At 43.2% G+C, this 16182-nt stretch overlaps 1 protein-coding gene across 2 annotated transcripts in view; it reads right to left on the bottom strand.

The window, feature by feature from the left end:
• Nucleotides 1-531: 531 nt before the first annotated feature.
• Nucleotides 532-16182, bottom strand: part of LOC116970428 (tumor necrosis factor receptor superfamily member EDAR-like) — a 39995-nt gene continuing 24344 nt past the window's right edge. For both annotated transcript variants that reach the window (XM_033017073.1, XM_033017074.1), the window contains one exon: nucleotides 532-649. In XM_033017073.1, the coding sequence (XP_032872964.1) occupies nucleotides 570-649 (80 nt within the window). In that variant the 3' untranslated portion in view covers nucleotides 532-569. The remainder of the gene's footprint in view (nucleotides 650-16182) is intronic.

Genomic DNA, 16182 nt, shown 5'->3' with positions numbered 1-16182 from the left:
ATTTGGTGATTAATTTCCAAAGATTCACAAGAAATTTCTCCCGATTTTAATGGACAACCAATTTTGAAACTGAATGCTAGTTTTTAAATCATCCTTGCTATCTAAACTGTGAAGCCTTTCAAGAAATCTGCATCTTTCAATTATTTTTTATCATTTTACTAAAGTATAATTTGTTTAATTACATCTCAGCAAAAATCCCCAATCGGAGAATCAATTTTGTCAACATGCATTCTTCCTTAATTAGGGAGATCTTGGCTCTTTTCCTCGTATCCTTTTGTAATTGTGTAACCGTGGAATTCTCTGCCACAGAAGGCAGTGGAGGCCAATTTGCTGGTGTTTTCAAGGGAGAGTTAGATTTAGCTCTTAGGGCTAAAGGAATGAAGGGATATGGGCAAAAAGCAGGAACGGGATACTGATTTTAAATGATCAGCCATGATCATATTGAATGATGGTGCTGGCTCGAAGGGCCGAATGGCCCTCTTCTGCACCTATTTTCTATGTTTCTATGTAACTGTTGATATTGCAAAAAGTTAACAACAAACATACAAATTACAAAAATGAAAATTAACTTACTTTTTCTCAGTCTTGGGAGGAACTGCCTTCAGTTTATTATCAAATTCATCTTTCTCAGAGAATATAACAATATTTTCTGTAAAACAAAATTAAAATAAACATTAGCATAATAATGTCCAATAGATAACCAGAATGGATGCAAGTAGTTTATTGACCTTTATATGTTAACATTTCGGGTGATTTGTGTATCTGTTACTGAGATCCCTTTGTTCCTCTACAATTATGTTTTAAAAATCCTTCTGATTCCTTATCATCTCTTAGTTCCTCGTTCCCTTTGGTGCTTTTTTTACATCTCTCCCATTATTTTCATATTCCCCTTCAGCATACTGACCCCTGGTGTCCATGTGCTAAGTGTGTGCCCTTGCCTGGTCTACAATGATCTCCTCGCCTGTTTATCAAGTTCAAGTTCATTGTCATTTGCACGAGTTTGGCGATGCACATCTACAACAGAAAATATTGCCTGCAGCAGCATCACATGTACATAGACTCAGACAAAAACACAAAAACATCACAAATTAATTACACATTATAAATGAGAGAAAACTGCAAAAAAGACATTGTTCAATAATTTTTTTTTTTCATAATAGTGCATAATTGGTGCCTCACTACTATTCAATTTACTGTTGATTTTAATGTAAAATATGTTCTCCCAGACTCAACCTCTGTACTTGCTAATTCTTGATTAGTACAGGTGTCAAAGGCTATAGGGAGAAGGCAGGAGAATGGGGTTGTAAGGGATAGATACTGTAGATCAGCCATGATTTAACGGCAGAGTAGGGCCGCACGGCCTTATTCTGCTCCTATGACTTGATGAACTTTGCAGCATCTGTAATATTTTGCTTTTGGACAATGTATTTCCATGTTGGACATTACAAATAGGGTTAGAACAGAGTTCTGTCCACATTGTAGTAACTCATTCTTTTAATAATTTCACGGTCAAGGATAGTGGTTTTCTGCTGTGATTATTATCCTGTTTTTTATTAAACTTATCTCCCAAACTTTGCTTATTTCTTCCATTACATTCTCTCTGACTGATTAGTAGCAGGGACCATTTAACATAACATTTAAAGTAAAATATTTGGATCCTTTGTTATCTTTTATCTCTTCTCACACAGACTAATTGCTGTCACCTATTTTAATGCTTCCATTGTATTATTCAAATGCTACCTCAACTTGTTTTACTTTCTAATGTTTGATTGCTCATCCTGATATTTCTGCTGAATTTGGTTCTTGCAATGTATTGTTGCCCTAATTCCCATGTTAGGCACACGTTGTACACTGATTAGCAGACAAATGTTTTAAATTAAAGAGCAATTCTAGCCACTTAATGGGAATTCCTCGTATGTTGCAAAACATACTTGGCTAATAAAGTATTATTATGATTAAACCCAATCATGGGGTAAAGGAAAAAGCGTTCACGTCGCGGCCTTGTTTTCACCAATCTTTCCACCACCACGCACAAGAAGCGCAAGACAGACACCATTGTATGCAGATGCCGAGAAGTGTGTTCAGCTCTGGCTGAACAACTTCTAATCTTGTGTGTGGCCTCGATAAGAAGAAGAATCCCATCATTATACTGCAATTTTTTTCTAAACTGGTTTCCTGTCAATGTTTTTTCTAATTTTAGTCAATATTGTGCTTTCCTTCCTGCTTTATTAATATTTCATATTTCATTTTTCTAGTTCCCTATCAATTTATTTTTGAGCATTTTACTTTTCTATTTTGGGTATAATAGGGAGTATAATGTACAGGATATCAGAATTTTCTGACAACACTTAAGTGGGAATATAGGCAAACAATGAGGAATTTAAAGAGAAAATGAATATTTTTTTTAATGCAGATGTTGGAAATTGGAAACATTCAACAGGCCAGGCAGTATCTGTAGAAAAAGGAACAGAGTTAATGTTTTGGATCCAAACCCTTCAGTCAAAACAGGGAGAGAAAGGAAAAGAAAGTGGTGGTATCTGCTGTTCTATGAGAGTAATGAGTGGTTAATACATGTTGAAAATCAAAGAGCATGGAATGAAAGTGCAGTTCATAACGTGAATTAAAAGGGAAGCTTCAGAACTTAAACAAAATAGGATTTTCTCAGCAGAACTTTCTGGATGGAAGGGTGTATGTTTGCATTCAAGATGTGACAAGGGGAATTCCTGACTTGCACATTTACTGCAGAACAGGGTAGGAGACTGAAGAACAAGACTAGTGCATCAGAGGAACATGATGGACTGTTGTGTACTCTGTTTTACAGAGACATGGCGCGGCTCCAACTCTGGCACTGCACTCCAGCCAGAGGGTTTTTCCACACACCGACATCAGAAAAAGGATGAGGAAATGAGTGCGACGATCAATAATGTACCTTACCGCCTTCCTCATCATTGTTAGATAACCTGCTTGAAGTAATATCTGCCCAACTACCATCAACATGTTACCTTCTACTTAGATGAGGCATCTCGATCAGCATCACCGAGTTGGGCCGATGGGCCCATTTCCATGCTTTATGACTCCAAGAACCTCGAGGTCTGCCTCAATGACTCTAACATCTACCATGATAGAAACATAGAAATTAGGTGCAGGAGTAGGCCCTTCGAGCCTGCACCGCCATTCAATATGATCATGGCTGATCATCCAACTCAGTATCCCGTACCTGCCTTCTCTCCATACCCTCTGATCCCCTTAGCCACAAGGGCCACATCTAACTCCCTCTTAAATATAGCCAATGAACTGGCCTCGACTACCCTCTGTGGCAGAGAGTTCCAGAGATTCACCACTCTGTGTGAAAAAAGTTATTCTCATCTCGGTTTTAAAGGATTTCCCCCTTATCCTTAAGCTGTGACCCCTTGTCCTGGACTTCCCCAACATCGGGAGCAATCTTCCTGCATCTAGCCTGTCCAACCCCTTAAGAATTTTGTAAGTTTCTATAAGATCCCCTCTCAATCTCCTAAATTCTAGAGAGTATAAACCAAGTCTATCCAGTCTTTCTTCATAAGACAGTCCTGACATCCCAGGAATCAGTCTGGTGAACCTTCTCTGCACTCCCTCTATGGCAATAATGTCCTTCCTCAGATTTGGAGACCAAAACTGTACACAATACAGCAGGTGTGGTCTCACCAAGACCCTGTACAACTGCAGTAGAACCTCCCTGCTCCTATACTCAAATCCTTTTGCTATGAAAGCTAACATACCATTCGCTTTCTTCACTGCCTGCTGCACCTGCATGCCCACTTTCAATGACTGGTGTACCATGACACCCAGGTCTCGCTGCATCTCCCCTTTTCCTAGTCGGCCACCATTTAGATAATAGTCTGCTTTCCTGTTTTTGCCACCAAAATGGATAACCTCACATTTATCCACATTATACTGCATCTGCCAAACATTTGCCCACTCACCCAGCCTATCCAAGTCACCTTGCAGTCTCCTAGCATCCTCCTCACAGCTAACACTGCCCCCCAGCTTAGTGTCATCCGCAAACTTGGAGATATTGCCTTCAATTCCCTCATCCAGATCATTAATATATATTGTAAATAGCTGGGGTCCCAGCACTGAGCCTTGCGGTACCCCACTAGTCACTGCCTGCCATTGTGAAAAGGACCCGTTTACTCCTACTCTTTGCTTCCTGTTTGCCAGCCAGTTCTCTATCCACATCAATACTGAACCCCAATGCCGTGTGCTTTAAGTTTGTAAACTAATCTCTTATGTGGGACCTTGTCGAAAGCCTTCTGGAAGTCCAGATACACCACATCCACTGGTTCTCCCCTATCCACGCTACTAGTTACATCCTCGAAAAATTCTATAAGATTCGTCAGACATGATTTACCTTTTGTAAATCCATGCTGACTTTGTCCAATGATTTCACCACTTTCCAAATGTGCTGCTATCCCATCTTTAATAACTGACTCTAGCAGTTTCCCCACTACCGATGTTAGACTAACTGGTCTGTAATTCCCCGTTTTCTCTCTCCCTCCCTTCTTAAAAAGTGGGGTTACGTTTGCTACCCGCCAATCCTCAGGAACTACTCCAGAATCTAAAGAGTTTTGAAAGATTATTACTAATGCATCCACTATTTCTGGAGCTACTTCCTTAAGTACTCTGGGATGCAGCCTATCTGGCCCTGGGGATTTATCGGCCTTTAATCCATTTAATTTACCCAACACCACTTCCCGGCTAACCTGGATTTCACTCCCCTGCTATTTCCGGCAGATTATTTATGTCTTCCTTAGTGAAGACGGAACCAAAGTAGTTATTCAATTGGTCCGCCATATCCTTGTTCCCCATGATCAACTCACCTGTTTCTGACTGCAAAGGACCTACATTTGTTTTAACTAATCTCTTTCTTTTCACATATCTATAAAAACTTTTGCAGTCAGTTTTTATGTTCCCTGCCAGTTTTCTTTCATAATCTATTTTTCCTTTCCTAATTAAGCCCTTTGTCCTCCTCTGCTGGTCTCTGAATTTCTCCCAGTCCTCCGGTATGCTGCTTTTTCTGGCTAATTTGTAAGCATCATCCTTCGCTTTGATACTATCCCTGATTTCCCTTGTTATCCACGGATGCACTGCCTTCCCTGATTTATTCTTTTGCCAAACTGGGATGAACAATAGGGCCACATCTAACTCCCTCTTAAATATAGCCAATGAACTGGCCTCAACTACCTTCTGTGGCAGAGAATTCCAGATATTCACCACTCTCTGTGTGAAAAATGTTTTTCTCATCTCGGTCCTAAAAGATTTCCCTCTTATCCTTAAACTGTGACCACTTGTTCTGGACTTCCCCAACATCGGGAACAATCTTCCTGCATCTAGCCTGTCCAACCCCTTAAGAATTTTGTAAGTTTCTATAAGATCCCCCCTCAATCTTCTAAATTCTAGCGAGTACAAGCCTAGTCTATCCAGTCTTTCTTCATATGAAAGTCCTGACATCCCAGGAATCAGTCTGGTGAACCTTCTCTGTACTCCCTCTATGGCAAGAATGTCTTTCCTCAGATTAGGAGACCAAAACTGTACGCAATACTCCAGGTGTGGTCTCACCAAGACCACATACAACTGCAGTAGAACCTCCCTGCTCCTATACTAAAATCCTTTTGCTATGAATGCTAACATACCATTCGCTTTCTTCACTGCCTGCTGCACCTGCATGCCTACTTTCAATGACTGGTGTACCATGACACCCAGGTCTTGGTGCATCTCCCCTTTTCCTAATCGGCCACCATTCAGATAATAGTCTACTTTCCTGTTTTTGCCACCAAAATGGATAACCTCACATTTATCCACATTATACTGCATCTGCCAAACATTTGCCCACTCACCCAGCCTATCCGTCACCTTGCAGTCTCCTAACATCCTCCTCACAGCTAACACTGCCCCCCAGCTTAGTGTCATCCGCAAACTTGGAGATATTGCCTTCAATTCCCTCATCCAGATCATTAATATATATTGTAAATAGCTGGGGTCCCAGCACTGAGCCTTGCGGTACCCCACTAGTCACTGCCTGCCATTGTGAAAAGGACCCGTTTACTCCTACTCTTTGCTTCCTGTTTGCCAGCCAGTTCTCTATCCACATCAATACTGAACCCCCAATGCCGTGTGCTTTAAGTTTGTAAACTAATCTCTTATGTGGGACCTTGTCGAAAGCCTTCTGGAAGTCCAGATACACCACATCCACTGGTTCTCCCCTATCCACGCTACTAGTTACATCCTCGAAAAATTCTATAAGATTCGTCAGACATGATTTACCTTTTGTAAATCCATGCTGACTTTGTCCAATGATTTCACCACTTTCCAAATGTGCTGCTATCCCATCTTTAATAACTGACTCTAGCAGTTTCCCCACTACCGATGTTAGACTAACTGGTCTGTAATTCCCCGTTTTCTCTCTCCCTCCCTTCTTAAAAAGTGGGGTTACGTTTGCTACCCGCCAATCCTCAGGAACTACTCCAGAATCTAAAGAGTTTTGAAAGATTATTACTAATGCATCCACTATTTCTGGAGCTACTTCCTTAAGTACTCTGGGATGCAGCCTATCTGGCCCTGGGGATTTATCGGCCTTTAATCCATTTAATTTACCCAACACCACTTCCCGGCTAACCTGGATTTCACTCAATTCCTCCAACTCCTTTGACCCGCGGTCCCCTGCTATTTCCGGCAGATTATTTATGTCTTCCTTAGTGAAGACGGAACCAAAGTAGTTATTCAATTGGTCCGCCATATCCTTGTTCCCCATGATCAACTCACCTGTTTCTGACTGCAAAGGACCTACATTTGTTTTAACTAATCTCTTTCTTTTCACATATCTATAAAAACTTTTGCAGTCAGTTTTTATGTTCCCTGCCAGTTTTCTTTCATAATCTATTTTTCCTTTCCTAATTAAGCCCTTTGTCCTCCTCTGCTGGTCTCTGAATTTCTCCCAGTCCTCCGGTATGCTGCTTTTTCTGGCTAATTTGTACGCATCATCCTTCGCTTTGATACTATCCCTGATTTCCCTTGTTATCCACGGATGCACTACCTTCCCTGATTTATTCTTTTGCCAAACTGGGATGAACAATTTTTGTAGTTCATCCATGCAGTCTTTAAATGTCTTCCATTGCATATCCACCGTCAACCCTTTTAGAATTAATTGCCAGTCAATCTTGGCCAATTCACGTCTCATACCCTCAAAGTTACCTTTCTTTAAGTTCAGAACCATTGTTTCTGAATTAACAATGTCACTCTCCATCCTAATGAAGAACTCAACCATATTATGGTCACTCTTGCCCAAGGGGGCATGTACAACAAGACTGCTAACTAACCCTTCCTCATTACTCAATACCCAGTCTAAAATAGCCTGCTCTCTCGTTGGTTCCTCTACATGTTGATTTAGATAACTATCCCGCATACATTCCAAAAAATCCTCTTCCTCAGCACCCCAGCCAATTTGATTCACCCAATCTATATGTAGATTGAAGTCACCCATTATAACGGTTTTGCCTTTGTTGCATGCGTTTCTAATTTCCTGTTTGATACCATCTCCAACTTCACTACTACTGTTAGGTGGCCTGTACACAACACCCACCAGCGTTTTCTGCCCCTTAGTGTTTCGCAGCTCTACCCATACCGATTCCACATCCTGCAAACTAATGTCCTTCCTTTCCATTGCGTTAATCTCCTCTCTAATCAGCAACGCTACCCCACCTCATTTTCCTTTCTCTCTATCCCTCCTGAATATTGAATATCCCTGGATGTTCAGCTCCCAGCCTTGGTCACCCTGGAGCCATGTCTCCGTGATCCCAACTATATCATAGTCATTAATAGCTATCTGCACATTCAACTCATCCACCTTATTACGAATGCTCCTTGCATTGAGACACAAAGCCTTCAGGCTTGTTTTTACAACACCCTTTTTGATTTTTGCCCTGGATTTTCCGGCCTGCCACTTTTACTTTTCACCTTGCTACCGATTGCTTCTACCCTCATTTTACACCCCTCTGTCTCTACGCTCACACATTTAAGAAACCCTTTCCCTTTAACTCCATCCTCCACTAGCCCATTCGACACCCCACCCCCCTTATTCAGTTTAAAACCACCCGTGTAGCAGTGGCAAACCTGCCTGCCAGAATGCTGGTCCCACACCTGTTAAGATGCAATCCGTCCCTTTTGTACAGTTCCCCCTTACCCCAAAACAGATCCCAGTGATCTAAGAATCTAAATCCCTGCCCCGTGCACCAGTTCCTCAGCCACACAAGGTTGGTTATGGCATGACACAACTCCTGCCTCAGAAATGACTTCAATGTGTCTTATCACCGCAACAGATGAATAACAGATGCCATTTCACTGTCTCTGTGCCATCGGGACAACAGGAACACAAACCAGATGACTGTTCATTGATCACAGCTCAGCGTTTAATATAATCATCCACTCGTAACTCATCAGCAATATTCAAGACCTGGACATTTGTACCTTCCTTTACAACTGGACATTCTCATCAGCAGACTCAAGGGTAACATTTTCCCTTCACTGACCATTAATACAGGTGCACTGAATATAGCCATCTTCTCAAGTTTCCTTACACCCATGACTGTGTGCCCAAGGAAAGCTCCAATGCCATCCGTAAATTCACCAATGATACCACTGTGCCAAATCATCGGAGGTAATGAGTCAGCGTGCAAGTGAGACACCTCGTTAAGTTGTGCGTCAACAACCACCTCACGCTCAATGTCAACCAGACCATTGTACTTGTCATAGACTGCGTAAAAGGGAAGTCAGGAATCCACATGCCAGATTTACATCTACTATAAACCTACTGACTCCCATGGCTATCTGGACAACACTTCTTCCCACGCTGCTTCATGTAAGGACTCCATCCCCTACTCCTAATTCCTCCGTCTATGCCGCATCTGATGTCCTCATTCTTTAGGGAACGGGGGTTCCCCTCTTCACTATAGATGAGGGTCTCACCAGGGACTCTTCTATACCCCGTAACTCTGCTCTCACTCTCCATCCCCCTACTCGTAACAAGAGCAGAGTCCCCCTTGCCCTCACGTTCCACCCTATCAGCCGTCACTTACAACAAATAATCCTCCGACATTTTCGCCACTCCAACGGGATCCCACCACTGGCCACATCTTCCCATCTCCTCCCCTTTCGGCTTTCCGCAGTGACCGCTCCCACCGTAACTTCCTGGTCAATTCGTCCCTTCCCACCCAAACCTCCCCCTCTCCTGGCACTTTCCCTTGCAACCACAGGGAATGCTACAGTTGTCGCTTTACCTCCCCCCTTGACTCCATCCAAGGACCCAAGCAGTATTTCCAGGTGCGGCAAAGGTTCACCTGCACCTCCTCCAACCTCATCTATTGCATCCGCTGCTCTACATCGGTGAGACCAAGCGTAGGCTTGGCGATCGCTTCGCCCCAACACCTCCGCTCGGTTTGCAATAACCAACCTGATCTCCCGGTGGCTCAGCACTTCAACTCCCCCTCCCATTCCGAATCAGACCTTTCTGTCCTTGGCCTCCTCCGTGGCCAGAGTGTGGCCCGCCGTAAATTGGAGGAGCAGCACCTCATATTTCGCTTGGGCAATTTACACCCCAGCGGTATGAACATTTACTTCTCCAATTTTTGGTAGTCCCTGCTTTCTCCTTCTTTCCCCTCCCCTTCCCAGCTCTCCAACAGCCCACTGTCACCGCCTCTTCCTTTCTTCTTCCCCCACCCCCACATCAGTCTGAAGAAGGATCTCGACCTGAAACGTCGCCTATTTCCTTCGCTCCATAGATGCTGCCTCACCCGCTGAGTTTCTCCAGCATTTTTGTCTACCTGCCAGATTTAATTGGTGGGTCAGTGGTGGAGGGGGTTAGCAACTTCAAATCCCCAAGTTCACAACTCAGATGGCCTGTCCTGAGCCCATCATGTAGATGTAATTATAAAAGGTACTCATGCACCTTTAAAGAGAATTGTCACCAAATACTCTGAACAAATTTCTACAAAGCACTGTAACTTGAACCGATGCATGCCAATTTACAGGGATGTAAGAGGCTGCAGAATGTGGTGAGATTAGCTTGGGAACTACCCTCCCCAACACCAAAGGGATCTGAAGAAGATGGCATCTATCATCTAGAATTCTCACCATCCAGGCCACATGATCTTCTCACCGCTACCCTTGGGCAGGGAGTACTGAAGCATGACGTCCCAAACTGCCAGGTTCAGGAATAGCTTTTTTCCTACAACCATCTTGTACCAATCTACACAACCCTAATCCTATCTCAGCAAAAGACCAACTCTTATACTACTGTGGACTCGTTTTACAATTATGTCTTTTTGCTCTATTGGATATTGTTCTGTATTGCCTAAGTTCATGTGCCTGCAATGCTGCTGCAAACAATATTTTAATTGTACCTGCACCTCACTGTGTTTGTGCATATGACAATAAAATATTTGAAGATAGACACAAAAGGCTGGAGTAACTCAGCGGGTCACATAACATCTCTGGAGAAAAAGAATAGGTGGACGTTTTGGGTTGAGACCCTTCTTAAGGGTCCAGACCAGGGGTCTCCAAACTGTGGGCCACGGGCCACACCTGGCCCGCCACAAGATTTTATCCAGCCCGCAGCAAGCTCTTAACACGTTTTGTACGGCGGCTATTTAGTGGGTTCTGTGGTAGCGCGGGAACGTACACGTCAGTTTGCCGTAGGAATAGTGTTTAGTGCAACTGCTGAGGTTCCCTGTAGGAGGGGATGAGCACCAGGACCCAGCAGAATCAGATCATGGGGTGGGGTGAGGTGACGGATCTGGCCCGCTGGTAGCTGATAGAGAGGCAAGGGTCGGCGGAGTCGCTGGTGGAGGCCCGTGGGGGCTTGAGTAGAGATACGGGATGACGGCAGCAGCATCGGTGGCCCCGGGAAGACTGAAGGTCAGCGACAGCGGCCTGTGAGTGGGTGGGTGGGTGGGTGAGTGGTTGACATTTCTTTATTTTTTCCTACGGCCCGCAAAAATGTGCCAAATATATAATGTGGCCCTCATGCTGAAAAGTTTGGAGGCCCCTGGTCTAGACCATAAACGCCACTTATTCCTTTTCTCCAGAGATGCTGCCTGACCCGCTGAGTTACTCCACCTATTTGTGTCTATATTGGGTTTAAACCAGCATCTGCAGTTCCTTCCAACGCAACAAAATACTCAACTTGCCTTTGCTAATTTCAATTGTACCACCAGAGGGAAACACTGAGACACTGCAGGCTGAGAAAGAAAATGGAGGGCAATTAAGCCAATTCATTTTGATGAGCCAAGTTAGGGAAGAGAGTCACAGGTCACCTGCCTACCCTCTTAGCTGGCGAGTTAAGGTAAATCTAAGAAACACAAGGGGCACAATATTACAGAGGAATACATATGTCATATTTTAGAACTAGCACATGTCTGTCTTTAAATTAGTTTCAGCAAGTGAAAACCAAAAAAGTTTGTTAACAAATATTCCAGGGACAAGAATACAAATTTAGGTATATTGCCATGTGTACCGAGGTAGACATGGTATTATACCTACCAATCTAGCCAGGATTTCTCCACACCCTCAAAGTCCCAATCATTTTCAATTACTGTAACTCAATAGTTATTAGAAACATAGACATAGAAACATAGAAATTAGGTGCAGGAGTGGGCCATTCGGCCCTTCGAGCCTGTACCGCCATTCAATATGATCATGGTTGATCATCCAACTCAGTATCCTGTACCTGCCTTCTCTCCATACCCCCTGATCCCTTTAGCCACAAGGGCCACATCTAACTCCCTCTTAAATATAGCCAATGAACTGGCCTCAACTACCTTCTGTGGCAGAGAATTCCAGAGTCACCACTCTCTGTGTGAAAAATGTTTTTCTCATCTCGGTCCTAAAAGATTTCCCTCTTATCCTTAAACTGTGACCACTTGTTCTGGACTTCCCCAACATCGGGAACAATCTTCCTGCATCTAGCCTGTCCAACCCCTTAAGAATTTTGTAAGTTTCTATAAGATCCCCCCTCAATCTTCTAAATTCTAGCGAGTACAAGCCTAGTCTATCCAGTCTTTCTTCATATGAAAGTCCTGACATCCCAGGAATCAGTCTGGTGAACCTTCTCTGTACTCCCTCTATGGCAAGAATGTCTTTCCTCAGATTAGGAGACCAAAACTGTACGCAATACTCCAGGTGTGGTCTCACCAAGACCCTGTACAACTGCAGTAGAACCTCCCTGCTCCTATACTCAAATCCTTTTGCTATGAATGCTAACATACCATTCGCTTTCTTCACTGCCTGCTGCACCTGCATGCCTACTTTCAATGACTGGTGTACCATGACACCCAGGTCTCGTTGCATCTCCCCTTTTCCTAATCGGCCACCATTCAGATAATAGTCTACTTTCCTGTCTTTGCCACCAAAGTGGATAACCTCACATTTATCCACATTATACTGCATCTGCCATGCATTTGTCCACTCACCCAGCCTATCCAAGTCACCTTGCAGCCTCCTAGCATCCTCCTCACAGCTAACGCTGCCCCCCAGCTTCATGTCATCCGCAAACTTGGAGATGTTACATTCAATTCCCTCGTCCAAATCAATAATATATATTGTAAATAGCTGGGGTCCCAGCACTGAGCCTTGCGGTACCCCACTAGTCACTGCCTGCCATTGTGAAAAGGACCCGTTTACTCCTACTCTTTGCTTCCTGTCTGCCAGCCAGTTCTCTATCCACATCAATACTGAACCCCCAATACCGTGTGCTTTAAGTTTGTATACTAATCTTTTATGTGGGACCTTGACGAAAGCCTTCTGAAAGTCCAGATATAACACATCCACTGTTGTCCCTTATCCACTCTACTAGTTACATCCTCAAAAAATTCTATAAGATTCGTCAGACATGATTTACCTTTCATAAATCCATGCTGACTTTACCCTATGATTTCACCACTTTCCAAATGTGCTGCTATTCCATCTTTAATAACTGACTCTAGCAGTTTCCCCACTACCGATGTTAGACTAACTGGTCTGTAATTCCCCGTTTTCTCTCCCTCCCTTTTTAAAAAGTGGGGTTACATTAGCTACCCTCCAATCCTCAGGAACTACTCCAGAATCTAAAGAATTTTGAAAAATTATCACTAATGCATCCACTATTTCTGCGGCTACTTCCTTAAGTACTCTGGGATGCAGCCTATCTGGCCCTGGGGATTTATCGGCCTTTAATTCATTCAATTTACCTAACACCACTTTCCGGCTAACCTGGATTTCACTCAGTTCCTCCATCTCATTTGACCCCCGGTCCCCTGCTATTTCCGGCAGATTATTTATGTCTTCCTTAGTGAAGACAGAACCAAAGTAGTTATTCAATTGGTCTGCCATGTCTTTGTTCCCCATGATCAATTCACCTGTTTCTGACTGCAAGGGACCTACATTTGTTTTAACTAATCTTTTTCTCTTCACATATCTATAAAAACATTTGCAGTCAGTTTTTATGTTCCCTGCCAGTTTTCTTTCATAATCTATTTTCCCTTTCCTAATTAAGCCCTTTGTCCTCCTCTGCTGGACTGAATTTCTCCCAGTCCTATGGTAGGCTGCTTTTTCTAGCTAATTTGTATGCTTCATCTTTTGTTTTGATACTATCCCCGATTTCCCTTGTTATCCACAGATGCACTACCTTCACTGATTTATTCTTTTGCCAAAATGGGATGAACAATTGTTGTAGTTCATCCATGCAGTCTTTAAATGCCTTCCATTGCATATCCACCGTCAAACCTTTAAGAATCAATTGCCAGTCTATCTTGGCCAATTCACGTCTCATACCCTCAAAGTTACCTTTGTTTAAGTTCAGGACCCTTGTTTCTGAATTAACAATGTCACTCTCCATCCTAATGAAGAACTCAACTATATTATGGTCACTCTTGCCCAAGGGGCCACGCACAACAAGACTGCTAACTAACCCTTCCTCATTACTCAATACCCAATCTAGAATAGCCTGCTCTCTCGTTGGTTCCTCTACATGTTGGTTTAGAAAACTATCCCGCATACATTCCAAGAAAATGTACTTCATAGGACATTAAATCCCCAAATGAATGCATTTTTTGAGATGAAAAAACATTTTGATAAGATTAGATCCATCTGCAGACAGTTATAACAGAGAAAATTGGAATGTGTAAAATACTAGATTTCTGTATGCTGCGGTTAAATCTCTTGAAATCACTGTGGTGGAAAATTGAAGATTTAATGGCAGTTGCATGCACAAAAGCCAATTATTTTTCTTCCAGGCCCTCTGTACATCTGCAATGCTAACCACAAAGCAACATGAACATGTGTAAATAGTTTACAAAACCTGGACATCACTTCAGTAATTTACATTCATGCTGGCATGTGCTTCAGTGTCATGTTCGGTAGCAGACTGGCACAACAAAGCTCCTTCTCACTCCCTCTACCTCTACTAATCTGCCGCATAGTACGTGTGACAATAAATTAAACACTGACCTTGACTGCAACCCCCTCCCCAGCCCAACCATCTGCTGACACCATCTTTGCCCCCAAACTTTTTATACTTTTGTTAAAAACAAGAGAGTATTTAAGAAGTGTTCAAAAGGGAACTGCAGATGCTGGAATATCGAAGGTACACAAAATTGCTGGGGAAACTCAGCGGGTGCAGCAGCATCTATGGAGTATTTAAGAATGCAGGACCACTCATGGATAAAGGAGGGCATTTATACTCAGATGTACTAAACAAAAACTTTGCAACTGTATTCACCAAGGAGAAGGACTTGGAGGTCATCAAGATCAGTGTGGAGAACACTAATATATCTGGGCAGTTTGACATGAAGGAGGTTGTGGTGTTGGGTCTCCTGAATAGCATTAATGTGGGTAAATCCCCCGCCCTGAAGGGATCCATCGCAGCTTATTGAGAGGAGATTGCAGGGGAATTTGTATGGTATTTGATTGTCCCCCATGGTAGACTGATCCAGAAGATTAAGATGCATAGGAAACACAACGACTTGGTAGTTTGGATTCGGCAATGGCTTATCCTCCCCTCATTCTCTTATACACCTCTTCAAGATCACCCCTCGGCCCCCTGTGCTCCAAGGAATAAAGTCCTAACCTGCTTGTACAAACTCATCTAAATCGTTGATATGATCCGCAAACAGCAATGGCCTAGCCCCGGTCCCTGAGTAACAGTCAAAAACATAACCTTCCACCATCACCCTCCGCTTCCTTCCATTAAGTCAATTCTCTATCCTGTCAACTAGCTCTCCTTGGATTCCATGCAAACTCAAACCTTCCAGAGCAGCGCATGATACGGAACCATATCAAATTGGGAATATAGTTGGTGATTTTAACTTTCCCAATTTAGACTTTGACTGTCATAGTGCCAAGAGCTTAGACCGCGTGCAATTCATCAAATGTATTCAGGAAAGTTTCCTCAGGCAATATGTAGAGGGTCCTATAAGGGAGAGAGCAAAATGGTTTTATCAACCATTTTTTTAACTTCTTCAAATAACTCAGATTTGTAAGACATGTTCTCCTATGTACCGAACCATGCTGACTATCCCTAATTAGCCTGTCTATATAAATGTATCATATCCCTCACAATGCTCACCTGTAACTTGTCTACCACAGACGTTAGGCTCACTGGTCTATAGTTCCCAGGTTTTTCCTAGCTCTCCTTCTTAAACAGAGGCACAATGCCACCCATCCACTGTACTTCCTGAGAAGATTACGGAGATTCGGCATGTCAACGAGGATTCTCCTGAACTTCTACAGGTGCACGGTAGAGAGCATATTGACTGGCTGCATCGTGGCCTGGTTCAGCAACTAGAACATCCAGGAGTGGAAAAGACTGCAAAAAGTTGTGACCACTGCCCAGTCCATCACTGGCTTTGACCTCCCCACCATCGAAGGGATCTATCGAAGTCACTGCCTCAAAAGGCAGCCAACATCATCAAAGACCCACACCATCCTGGCCACACACTCATTTCACCATTACCATCGAGAAGAAGGTACAGGAGCCTGAAGACTGTAACGTCCAGGTTCAGGAACAGCTTCTTCCCTACAGCCATCAGGCTATTAAACACGACAACAAATAAGCTCTGAACTGCAACAGACTATTATTATTATTGCACTATATTTGTTACATATTGAGTATATGTGCAT

The sequence above is a fragment of the Amblyraja radiata genome, unplaced genomic scaffold, assembly GCF_010909765.2.
Source record: "Amblyraja radiata isolate CabotCenter1 unplaced genomic scaffold, sAmbRad1.1.pri scaffold_872_ctg1, whole genome shotgun sequence".
NCBI classification, from domain to species: domain Eukaryota; kingdom Metazoa; phylum Chordata; class Chondrichthyes; order Rajiformes; family Rajidae; genus Amblyraja; species Amblyraja radiata.
This window is presented reverse-complemented; position numbering and strand designations above follow the sequence as displayed.